Source organism: Pollicipes pollicipes, unplaced genomic scaffold (genome assembly GCF_011947565.3).
Source record: "Pollicipes pollicipes isolate AB1234 unplaced genomic scaffold, Ppol_2.1 Scaffold_4219;HRSCAF=4965_pilon_pilon_pilon, whole genome shotgun sequence".
Classification (NCBI taxonomy): domain Eukaryota; kingdom Metazoa; phylum Arthropoda; class Thecostraca; order Pollicipedomorpha; family Pollicipedidae; genus Pollicipes; species Pollicipes pollicipes.
Genome location: NW_023596448.1, coordinates 25,794,345 through 25,806,863, shown reverse-complemented (window position 1 = coordinate 25,806,863; position 12,519 = coordinate 25,794,345). Strand labels below are relative to the sequence as shown.

General features: G+C 50.2%; 2 protein-coding genes across 2 annotated transcripts; both read right to left on the bottom strand.

The window, feature by feature from the left end:
- Window positions 1–297: 297 nt before the first annotated feature.
- On the bottom strand, window positions 298–7,383 carry LOC119095473 (uncharacterized). Its single transcript, XM_037218303.1, has 4 exons — window positions 7,337–7,383; window positions 4,435–4,613; window positions 1,720–1,836; window positions 298–683 (listed from the first exon to the last, which is right to left on the bottom strand). Exons 1-4 carry the CDS (start codon window positions 7,343–7,345, stop codon window positions 542–544), a joined length of 447 nt encoding a protein of 148 aa, XP_037074198.1. The 5' UTR covers window positions 7,346–7,383; the 3' UTR covers window positions 298–541.
- Window positions 7,384–10,710: 3,327 nt separating this feature from the next.
- LOC119095067 (larval/pupal cuticle protein H1C-like) lies at window positions 10,711–11,834 on the bottom strand. The gene is made up of 2 exons (XM_037217963.1): window positions 11,804–11,834; window positions 10,711–11,481 (listed from the first exon to the last, which is right to left on the bottom strand). The coding sequence occupies exons 1-2, from the start codon at window positions 11,813–11,815 to the stop codon at window positions 10,711–10,713; spliced, it is 783 nt and encodes a 260-aa protein (XP_037073858.1). The 5' UTR covers window positions 11,816–11,834.
- Window positions 11,835–12,519: the final 685 nt, after the last annotated feature.

Genomic DNA, 12,519 nt, shown 5'->3' with positions numbered 1-12,519 from the left:
AGTTGTGATGACAGTTATGACGTTATCCCCCCAAACATGCCAGCCTCTTCGCTAAGACGCCGGTAAGTAGCATGCGCCGGCACTTTTTCCGGATAAGCAGTTGAAACCATGGATTTGCAGCAATTTATTTACTGTTATAAGACGCATTCTTTTATCTACCGGAGTATCTGAATCAGTGTAAAGCCTTGCCGTACCTTGACATATGACGTATGTCATTTGAAAAAGTATGTCTGCAATGGTCGCGGCCAGCAATCGGAAACACGTAGCCTAAACTCGACGCGTCGCCGTTGAGGCAAGTGCCAAGCTCAGCTTACAGCATTCGAAAAAAACAGCAAAGGTTCTTGTTGAGAAAAGGATGTACGAAATAGACCCCACAACCACATTGGTTATTTTTGCAGCAGTTAGAATGCATTATAGTCAGCTGTGTACGCGTCAGTTATGCGCAAGACATTTCCACGGATACGGAAGACCCTCCACGACTAGCCACGACCGTCCAGCGCTGTACGCGACAGCCTGGTTCAGCAGTTGCGCCTGTCCCGCCCTAGCTGAAGTACTCGGGGAAGAGCTGCAGGTTGCGCACCAGTTGCGGCAGACCCTCGGGTCCAGCAGCGCTGCGCAGGAATGTCGGTACCTGCTCCGAGGTGTACGGCTCCTGCTTGTACCCGTACCCCTCATAGCTGTACCTGCATCAGACGGATGAGCGGGCTGTTATGGTTCAGCTGGGCGTTGAGTTTCGCGGGCGAACAGCGCTGAAATTCCTTCGAGCGATACTTTACGTGGCACGCACGCATGCTTTGGTCCAGCTAACCAGAAGCTTAGCGAGAGAGGTTGCAAGCCTTATCCTCCTGCCCTCCCCTCCCCCCCCCCCCCCCCCCGCCCGCGTAGCGAGAGAGGCCGCAAGCCTTATCCTCCTGCCCTCCCCCCCCCCCCGCCCGTTAAGTCGACGAGATGCGTTCACGGAGGGCCAAATAAGAGTGGATAGGACAATGACGTAGATGAGTGCTAAGATTAGGGCAGTGGTATTGCCAATAGCTCTGTATGCGTGTTGCTAGATTCCATCATAATTGACCAAATTTCATGGACTGCTGGCATCGCAAGCAAGTCAAAAAATAAATCGCACAGAATAGGCTTGCACATCCCAGTAAGAGAAAGATTCTAAGTAATGACGCACAAAAAAACGCCTGCCAGTGAAATCACCGCAAATTTGCGCATCATTTGAGGTGGCGTCCTCGATTTGCCAGAGATAGGCTCGCAAAGGACGTGGATTGTGAGCACAGTGACCCAAGGGTCACCAAAGCTCGCAAATGTCCGCTTTCGACTGCTGCTGCGCTAAAAAACAACCCTATTCCCTTTTACTCGATTTTCGACTCTGCTGACCGCTTGAGCAGTGTTCATAACCCAAGCGTTCCATACTTACTTGTCTCGATAAGTGTGAACTGATTTGATGACAATTAAAATGACAAGGAATATATTTTGGACCTCTCAGTCAAAAGTTAACTCAGTATTGGAACTGTGCATTACTCATCGGTCATCATGACCACAGAAGGAGCTAGTCGGCTAGCCGAAGGTCCCTGGTCATATCGCCGCCACCCAAAAACCGGCTGGTGGAACGCTGTATACAAATGCACGACGTTCGAAACAAGCACCATGTATGCCTGGCGGCGGGGATGATGAGCCCTTCCGCAACCGGGATCGCAGCTTGGGGACGGGATCGCCCACCTGAACCCGTCGACCACGGTGCCGTCGGCGGCCCTGGTGCCCGCGATGCCCCTCAGCTGCCCGCTGCCCAGCCGCTGCTCCACCCGGAAGCCCCCGTCCTCGTTCTCGTAGGCGAATCTGGCGGCGGGGGGCGTAGAAATCAGTGGGCAGGCTGGGCGATATATGGGGGAATCTAGCCGAGTGTCGCAGCGGGGTTCGAATAAGTCTGGTCATGCCCAGACACAGGTCATGGGGAACTAGATATCATAGCCAGGTCACGGCTAGATATGAACTATGCATTGATGAGCAGTCAGCAACGGTCGACTATTGACCAGAAATGACGCCACTGATGTCCGCTGATGACGTCACTGTTGCCCGCTGAGTTTTCTTTGGAGTTATCTCGGAGGATACCGTGATGTTATCATGGTCAATGATCTACATATGATGTCTTTTGATTGACACATCATTAATTTTGCTGCATATATATATATATATATATATATATATATGTGTGTGTGTGTGTGTGTCTGTGTGTGTGTGTGTGTGTGTGGTGTGTGTGTTGTGTGGTGTGTGTGTGTGTGTGTGTATGTACAGAGAGTGAAAGGGAGAGTGAGATAGAGAGCGAGAGAGAGAGAGAGCGGAGAGAGAGACGGAGCGAGGGAGAGGGAGAGAGACAGAGAGAGAGAGAGAGAGAGAGAGGAGAGAGAGAGAGAGAGAGAGAGAGAGAGGAGAGGAGAGAGAGAGAGGGAGAGAGGATATGACGGAAGTGGATGACTGGTTTCGAAGTCTCCACTCCTGTACAGATTGCCGATTTGCTTTCTCAACCCTAGGAAAAACTGGCATAATTTTGTCAGTCAGAATGAGTCATCCAGTAGAAGTGCTTTTGCTTAGTAGTGCAGAAATGTTGTTGCACCTTTCACAATATATTCCACGCGATTTGACTGGCACGAAACGATTCTGAACGAATCGCGTTTTGAACTAAATTTTGCTCGTCATATTCAAACAAGTCGAAGGAGACCTAAGCCACAGGGTTTAAGGATGTGTTGCCGCTCGTCTTTACAATACAGACCACAAAAATTAAGCACATCAAAGCCGGTTACCACAAAACTTACAACATACGTTTTTTTCCAAAAACTGCTTCACGCGTGTGGGTAGCAACAGACAAGTCTTCATTAAGTGAGGCAATGAAACAGCCACGTGATCTGAGACAGCTGTGCGCGCAACCGCGATAGCATGCGGCGCCTTCTTTTGAACATGCGGTCAGATGAGCAACGGCATTTTTGGGGTAGCAGAAACAGGTGTCAAAATATCAAAACTAAGATGCAGTTACGTGGAAAGCGATAACGGATAGCCCGCGCAAACGTAATCTTACATCAACGGTTTTAACAAGCCACGTGTCGGCACGAAGTAGACGGGGGTGCCGGTAACGTAGTGGTTAACGCGTTTGTGTTAACCATTGCGCATCTGGGAAACCAGAGGTGCTGGGCTCGACTCCCCGCGATGCCCGTCCTTCCCGCCAGGGTGGGAGGCAGGCGACGCCCTATAGCCAAAGGAGCTGAGTGCGTCGTAAAGCCCCAATGATGACGTCGATGGCATGAAGTAGCCACTGCACGGTAAGGGTTGGATAGACCGTTGGATAGAAGGACGTCATTGTAACTATATCACAACCTGGTGGGATTTTGTACAAAACAAGCGGAACGGATTGCTCGTGATGTTTGTACTGCATTGAAACATAACATATTCTTGCATTGGTTATTCTGATAATTTCTTCCTATCTTTATTTAACCAGTACCACTGGCATATTGCGGGTCGGCTTTTGTTAATCAGCACCCCTGGCATATCGCAGATATGTTAGCTGTCGGCAAAATAACTCCTATTGCCGAATAGCCAGGAGCTGAATGTCTTTCTCGCTTACACCAAGTTTAACTTAACTATCGGCGATTCGAAAATGTTTTTACGCACCTACACAAACATGTAGAAGTAGACAACAAAAGAACACGTTCAGCAGAATAACTCATAGAAAAAGAACTTGCTGATAGTAAAGTTATACTTTATGGAAGTGAGGAAGATATTGAGCTTCTGGTTGTTCGGCAATAGAAGTTATTATGCCGAGAACCAACAGATATGCCAGGGGTACTGGTTAAAGAAGCCAGAGCCGCGATACACCAGGGTATATCACAGAAATCTGGCACCATGACACATTCAGAAATCGCCTGGATTTAAGAGAGTTTTAATTTACACGCCGTTCTTAAATCAATTTGCTTAACTGCTAGCCTCCATTTAACTGCACTGAACGGCGTGGTTCAAACTGATCTGGTAGTTGTCCCGAAACCTAAACCGATCTCGCCAATAGTTACGAGTAGTTTAGTAGCAGAGTTTAGTACAGTTTGCTCGGCTGCCCCCCTGAAATTCAGCGCATCGTCTGTCAGCGCACTGGTGCTGGTTCTGCAGATCAAACACACAAGTTCTCCAAGGTGTGAAGCAGACGGCTATACACTATGCGATTTTACAGGACGACAATATGTGATAACATGACTATATAACAATCTTAGTGGGAAATATGAGGCACAAAAAGAATTTATCCATGAGCCACTAGTTACACCCGCCGTGTGATGTGCTCAGCTGCTGGTATTGGCACCCGGATCTGAAAGGTTTACCGTTACAGTTACTTGTGGTTGACATCGGCTAATTTCACCTGGTGAGGCTGGTATCCAGTAAGTTAAACGTTACACCCACTTGTAGCTGCCGTCTGCCGGGTTCAGCTGCTGGTACTGGTACCCGGGAGGCTTCTCTGGCTCATCGGAACCAGGCACGATAAACACGACATCAGAGTCCACAGCGGTGCTGACGTCTTGCGGCAACGGGAGGGATATAGATGGCGTCACCAGCGTGAACACCACGAGCAGGAAAACCGTCTGAAAACAAGATGGAATTAGCACATTTGTTCCAGGAAATGATGGTTACCCTGAGCTACAGCATTACGCCTAAACGCACGGGCTGAACCCATTTCCAGCAGCTCCTTTAATGCAGAAGATTGGTGGAGATAAAAATCATCACGGAAACTTCATGGTATTACTTCACTCGTGAAAATAAGCCCTTCTCGACTCGTTGAGTACGTTCATACTACAATGGTAACCCAGTGATAGCTTGAAATATGTTAACTAGCAGCTCCTGATATCCTGACGGTCATCCAGTTTGAGCGCAAGAGCCGAGGACGCAAGGGACAGACTCAAGAACAGAGCCGAGGATCGGCGCTAAAAAGGAACTCACATCGGTCAACATTAGACTCACCCTCCTTCCACTCCACCCAGCCACCCCCTCCCTGAGATGCTTCAGCATCGTTCCCCTCTATCCTGAGCACTGCTCAGTGTGGAGAGCCACCGCCGGCCCCACCTCTGCATGCGGACCCGACCGGGCAGAGTATGGGATGTGGAGAGAGCAGCAGGGTCACGGCGGCCCCTCCACCAAGGCCAGTCGTCGGACATTATCCCACCGGGCGACCGCACTGGGCCGGCCACTGATGTCAGACACCACGTCACTCGCCGCGGCTGCCGCCGGATCCGCACCCGGAACCGCGCCTGGGTAGGGGGGGGGGGGGGGCAGGAACAGATCGACGAGAAGGTGCTGGCTCCGCCCGCTTTTAGGCTCCGTTCGCACGGAGTGCGTCACAACGTTACGTATGCATGATGGTGCCTGCTTATGCCACTCCTGTGAGGGGCCTGAGAGGGTTCTTTTCTTTCGGCCTTGGTTTTGAAATGTTTGAGAGGGAGATTGAAGAGTCCACTTTTCCAAGGTCACCCTTCAGACATTCCCCAAAAGTTTGTCGCTATTTCGTTAATGGTGGCTATGGACCACTCTGATGGAGAGGTGTCTTTCTCTCCCATGGGCGTATCTTTAACAAATGCTTTTGCCAGCCGAACAGTAAATGTGGCTATATATATCGCTAAAACATACAAAAAATGGATTGCCACCCGAACTTTACCGACCTTCCTCTTAAAGTAGGTGGCCAGAAGCCTCCAATTGAGTGCGAAAATACAACTTGACTTAGCGTTTAAAGACAGGCTAGAAAAGTGAAATGCCCGTCACTGCTGCTACTGCTGTAAAACGCTGCAGCCGGTGGTCAAGTTATAAGTAGATTTCATTCAAGACATGTCAGATCTACTTGAATGAATGTACTCAAATGACGCGCGGGCATAAACAAGAATGGTAGCAGGATAAGGATCCAGGGAGTATAAAGGGCAGGCAAAACTCAAAAATTTAGTAATTTTTATACAAAATTGGCCCCGGTTAGGTACTTTTAATACATGATCTGCTAGAACGGCAGTCTTTGCGCATTTTCAAAATCTGTGTTTCTTCCGTACCTTAAATTTGGAGATTTTGTTCACACCAAAATTTTACAAGAATGCATCAACTATTTGGTCAGTAAAATATGTGTTTCGGTTATCTCCTGAACCGATTTAACTGAATTTGCTACTACTGGATTCGGAGGCAACGCAAGAGGGGAGTTATTTATTTATATATATATATATATATATATATATATATATATATATATATATATATATATATATACATCAGTTTTAGTCCTCCACATGTACATCTTCCCAGATCAGTTTGAGTTTGGGCACGGCTCGGCACCCTTACGGTGAGCTAACGTCACCCCCCTCCCCCCCTCAGGGTTGCTCTAATGAGCCACAGAGATCGCCCACTCAGTCTGTGCACATACGCTCAGAGGCTAGGTTCAGGTCCCGAGAGCGGAAAACTCACGTCCGTGGCCCCTAGCACTAACTAGTTAATAGCATAGTGGGCTCGTCTGTGTGGGCCCGTCTGCACTGACCAGCTAATAGCAGCCTGGTCAAAACAGCTCTATATCTTAAGCGGAAACTTAGCCGTCTTCAACAACAATGCTGTGAAAAGCACCTACAGCACTGGAATGATTATCAGTTGGATGGCCTTCCCTCCACTAGTTTTGAGAACAAAACGGACCATATTTAGAGAAAACCTGTTTATCTTCCTGGCGTATATTAGGGGTAGGTTTCACCATTTTCCCCTGCTTATTCCCTTCTTATACTGCGAAGCTGACCTAAGACGGCATTACTGCATGGCTGCTCAGCATCCAGACTAATGGTGCTAAACAACACCAATTTGGGATAACGGCCCTATCTCCAAGGGGTGACTTTAGCGGGTGCCGAGCACGACGCTAGGACGCGTCCTATAACCAGGGGCCGCGGGTTCCCACCTCACTATGCCGCTGCCGGCAGTGACTTGTCGTCCCGCTACGATCGGCGTACGATCTTGCAGCCATTAACGGGAGCAGCAGATACACGGTGACATGATCGAATAAGGGCAGACATACCACATGGATCTCACCGCGCCGAATAACGTAGTCACCAAGCATTCGCCTCAAGCGCAGCCTCCTATCGCAACCCGACCTCAAGGTCAACTAGACGCATCACATCATCTGCGGCGCACGAGCGCGGCTGTTGCTCTCTGCTGTCAGCGACTGGCAGCGTGCTTGGGCGCTGCAACACCTCACAGAAAACCGACCGCACGACGCCCCAGTGTCGGCATCGGCCCCGCACCGGCAGCCGTCACAGAACACCGCTCTCCGCGGAGGCCCGCCAGGCCCCACACTCACCACCGCCATGTTGTGTCGCAGACTGGGAGCGTCTGCCGCCGCGGGCTCGCCGGCCGCGAGTGAGAGCCGTGAGAGGCAGGGGGGGGGGGGAGGGGCGGCGCCGCCGGGCTGGGGGATCTCCGGGAGGGCTGGATCTTACGAGAAAGGACCTCCATTGACGCGGTTGTTGTGAGCTGAGAGCATGTGGCGAAGGGATCGCTCACCCCATTCCTGTGAACCATCCCTTCGCCATGCCAGATATGGGGGGGGGGGGGAGCTTGGAGTCCATCAGGACCTCCGGCCAGAGTTTCTAAACCACTCTCGACATGGGTGTAAAAATGAAGGTGGTCGGAGGGCCCATGCCCCTTATCACATGTTCCATACGCTTCGTCCGCCTCCACACTTTCCGTGGATTGACGGTAGACTGTATCCCGTCCCAACATATTGCCGAGCGAGCCTATTTTGCACTTAATCTAGTCATAATCCTCATCGCTTTGGACCTTTCCGATCCAGTCCGGAGCAACGAAGTAGTAAATGAATCTCAAATCAGCGGATTTCCCTCTGTTGAGAGCTTTACGAAGCATTATGTTTGATTAGATTATTCACAATGATGGGTGCGAACTGGCGTATCCCGGCAGGTATCAAGTTAACCCGCCTCTATATGGGGCACAGGGCCCGAATATTCTGCGTTTACTTGTTTGGGATACATACTTGGCATACATTTCAGTCACAATTTTGATGCAAGTCAGTGGTAAATAAGCAGAAGTTTTTGTCATCAACGTTAGAAGCTATCCAACGCGTTATTAAGTGTTATATCAGTACTTGTGCGGGATGCACGTGCACTACATAACTGCTTCGATTGCTAGGTTATTTTCGTCGCGGGGATATTTGCTTGATCAGGGCAGGCAGAACCGCAAGCCTTTTCAAACGTCAAAGGGGTGTGGCGGTGCATAATGATGTATGCATGTCACAAATTGCATGAATTTTCTATTGCATGCGTATGCTGAAACGAAGAAAATATTTATGATAAATATACATATAACATAAATAATGACATTTCGAGAACATATATTTATCGAAATAATAGCAGAAGTGAAAAATCACAACTTTGAATTCGCCTTTGCTATTGTTTCGATAAAAGTATGCTGCCGAAATACCAACCCAACTATATCTCCATTCTCCTGGTTTTTATCCGAGGAATAACGTATGCTCACTTATAATTGTTGGTTTACTTTTGGGTGGAAAAGGCTGTTATAGCCGCCACGATTTCCCTTTTTAGTGAATATGCTCCTCAATACGTCACTGGTTGATCACGCCTTTGTACCTTGCACAACACCCATTGAGAGTTATTTACGGCCGCTATACCTGGAGACCGTGCGCACGAACACCAGATATGAACGGCTAGTCAATCATATTTGTTCTCGTCCTTGATCGCTGCATGGCGTATGGAATGGCAGGATTTGAATGACGTTATTAGGGCGTCGTGGATGCCTGGATGACCTTGAAAAAGTCTCTCCGAAAAAGTCTGCACAGCTTCGCGAATGTGTAGCACATAAACTAGACGGCTTTAGGTCTTAAGACGGGCTGGGCTTTGAACTGCATCGATTTATCCTGAGGGTGGCTATTTCAGTTTAAAACCCCGTGCAAATGTGGAAAACTCCCTTTAACACGCGCCCGGGTGGCCAGCTGAATGCTCCTCGCTCGGATGGGATTTGACTCGCCTCAGATCTCAACAATTAAGAAAGCTAGAGACCCCAAATTTGCAAGGTGTGTCTGTATGTGAGCTCACTTGTTTCAAAGTTTGAGGCTCCTAGGCTGTGACCTTCTGTTCATAAGGTTAAACAAGTTGTTAAGTGCGTTTTCGAGTAACATCATTCACATAGATGAGATAAAAGTAATAATCTTATTCTTCGGTGAAAAATCAGGAGAATGGTGATATAGATGGTTTGATATTTCTACATCATGCCTTTATCGAAACAGTAACAGAAGACAAGGGCAAACTCCAAATTGATATCCAGAGTGCACCCAGACGTTCTCATGCAACCATCGTGAACCTGGATGCATGTTCAAAGCAAATGCTCATTGGTGCTAATCTCAGGCCAGTGACCTTGTTTGACCTTTACGAGGTCATGGTGACCAAAATCACACAAGATTGCCTTAGCATTTGTATTTGAAGCTTCAAGGATTACGCTAAGCGGTAGGTTTCCAAAAAGATGGTTACGTGGGTCCATTTAGATCAGCGACCTATTCCAACCTCCAAGAAGTCAATGAAAGATATGTGATGCGATCCTGCCGTCAATATGTTTAAATGAACAACAAGAACTACCCCATACAGCAAGCTCTCAAGTGAAAAAGCAGGTTGGTTATGACTTTGGTCTGTCCTTCATAACTCACCCTAGGTTAATGGAATTTGCTATCTTAATTGTTGTGTTGTCTAAGGAACTCTCTCAAACATGTATCGTTTCGTCTGACACTCCACTGTTGCATCAGATTGAACCATTTCCTAGAGCCTGCCTTCGCTGAATCCATGGCCTGACATTGACATTCAATAGGTCAACGACCGTACAGATTACATCAAAGCAACTAAAATGTTTCACGAAGACCGCTTACATGTTATTTTAGCTCACCTCCAACGACAAAGAAGAAGGTAAGTACCGAATGCACCCTTCTGCACAGTACCACGGAGAAGGGTGAAGTCAAGCCTGGGCAAAAAACTGAAAGACTTCAATCGGCACTGTAAACATAGCACAAATCTGTCACCATCACAAGAGAGTAACACCACGCGCTGCGCCCGATGTCCGGCAATCCGAGCACAAGCAGACAAGAAACGACGGGCTTTGATGATTCTTTATCGTCAGCCTCAAAGCGTCACCTGCAGTACATGTTTTCCTGCTAATGGCTAAGAAATGCATGATATCTGAGACTAGTGGCTGTCGCTGGCGAGCCATGCTTGTCGTTTATGAGCATATCCTGTATGAAATATGAAGCGCATGTTTCGTGCGCGTTCATTGTCCTCTACAAGCAACTGCCAACTTAAACACGGGGCAACGCACGCATCACTTCACTTCATTATTTAGAGCCATTGGAGCTTTATGACGCACTGAGCTGCTGGGACCATATGGCGTTGAATACCTCTTAACCTGGCGGGAAGGGCGAATACCGCGGCGAACCAACCCGGACCTCCGCATTTCTTGACTGCATTTGCTGAAAAAACATTCGTTCACGACTCTTGTGTATTGGTACAAAAATATAACATCGTGAAGGGCGCTGACGAAGGGTGACAGACTTGACATGAACTCAATGCACCTGGTATTCAGCAGCACCAGCGACAATTCAGGCGTCTCTCACTCAAAGGCACGCCTGAAATTTTCGCCAACGGGTGGTAGCTGGAGCGTTTAGTCGGACTTCTCGACGGCGGCGTCCTTGAGGACCAGGCCGGAGTAGCCGTGAGCCAGACCGGCGTATCCGGCGGCGTAGCCGTGAGCCAGACCGCTGTAGCCGATGGCGGCGGGGGCGGCGGCGGCGTAGCCGTGGGCCAGACCGCTGTAGCCGATGGCGGCGGGGGCGGCGGCGGCGTAGCCGTGAGCCAGACCGCTGTAGCCGACGGCGGCGGGGGCGGCGGCGGCGTAGCCGTGAGCCACACCGGCATAGCCGATGGCGGCGGGGGCGGCGGCCACGTGGGCGGTGCGCACGGCGGTGACGGCGTGGCGGACGACGGGCTGCACGACGGGCTGCACCACCTCGGTGGTCTCGACGACCGGGGTCACGGCGTACGGGGCCGGCACAGGCACCGGGCGGCGCACGGCCACGGGGCGCGCCACGGGCACGGGCACGTCCACCTTCTTGTACGTGATCTCAGGCTCCACGCGGGTGATGTGCGGCGTGATGCGGGTGACGGGACGGCCGGCGGCGGAGATGGCAGTCTTCTTGACCAGCGCCGGCAGACCAGGCGACAGGCCGTTGGTGGGCAGGGGGGCCGGCACGGCGGCGTTCACGTTGCTGTAGGCGACGGCGGCCGGGGCAGCAGCGTAGCCGTGGGCCAGGCCGATAGCCGGAGCGGCGGCGTAGCCGTGCGCCAGGCCGGTGTAGCCGAGGCCGGAGTAGCCGAGCGCGGCGTAGTTGCCGGGCGCGGCACTGGCAATCGCCACCAGGGCGCTGAGAACAACCTGCGACAGGAGACGGGCGGACAGCGTTAGCGGGCGGACAGTGCAGCCGTCTGCTGGACAACCACGTTGGGCTGGGCGTGTCGCCGACGTCTGCGAAACACTGGCCGCGCCTGTGTTCACCTTGCTGCGAGAAACGCAGCGGAATTATCAGAGATGGTCGTTTACCGTGACTGTTGCAAACTTGATCAGGCTCGATTTAGCGGTATATAGCTGTTTTTAGCTCACGATCTGGAGGCATCGAATAAAAAGGCAGGCTTTTTGGTGTTTCATGTGTTAAGGACTTTTGTCCCCTGCACAGGCCTCAGCTTTCGCCACAACTCACCAGGGGGTTCATGACTGGAGAGGAGGTTGAGTGAGATGTGCCTACCGGAGCCGGCCGGCCCGTTTTATACTGACGGCCATTGTGCGACCCTGGGACGGGCGGACGAACCAATGAGGGCGCGGCGCCGCGGCACACTGCGTTATTTCGAGTTCAGAAGTGGCCGAAACCTTTAGCTCGGTAGCCAACCATCACATAAGCGTCGTCTTAAGTTCATATGAAACCAAAAATGTGCTTGTCTTGTTCTCTGGCAATGTTAGTGCTATAGCTCATGATCGCATCATGAGCGCCAAAACTAAGCTCAATATACATTAGTTTTGCTGCTTTTTAAACTTTGATGTGTCATTGACACCCATAGTCTCACATGACGGAAATCAACGCGTTACAGAAATTAGCACCAAACTGGATAATATATCACATCAAGATTGCAGCAAACATATTAACGCGTGCGTCTCATTATTTTATGACGTGTCGTGGAGTAATGTCGTCTGCTATGTTTGTCACGCCCGATTTAACAAGCGGGATCTGTTTAGTCTGGGTCGTAATAATCAGTTCAACTTCAAAAACAAACCATGTGAAATTAAACCAAAACAAGAAAAACGTGTGTTAGCATCAGCTAGCCAATTGCAAGCTATGCATGTTAAACTTCAAACGGCTCGACAAGGTTAGCTCGTACGCACGACCACAGCACTGCATTTCGCTCATCTTAGTCCGCCGTG

What these genes read in the sequence shown, in the direction of transcription:
- LOC119095473 (XM_037218303.1), bottom strand. An exon ending in CCGGCAGACGGCAGCTACAA is followed by an intron (nt 1,837 to 4,434) that starts GTGGGTGTAACG and finishes CCCCGCCGCCAG; the next exon opens with ATTCGCCTACGAGAACGAGG. An exon ending in ACCGTGGTCGACGGGTTCAG is followed by an intron (nt 684 to 1,719) that starts GTGGGCGATCCC and finishes CGTCTGATGCAG; the next exon opens with GTACAGCTATGAGGGGTACG.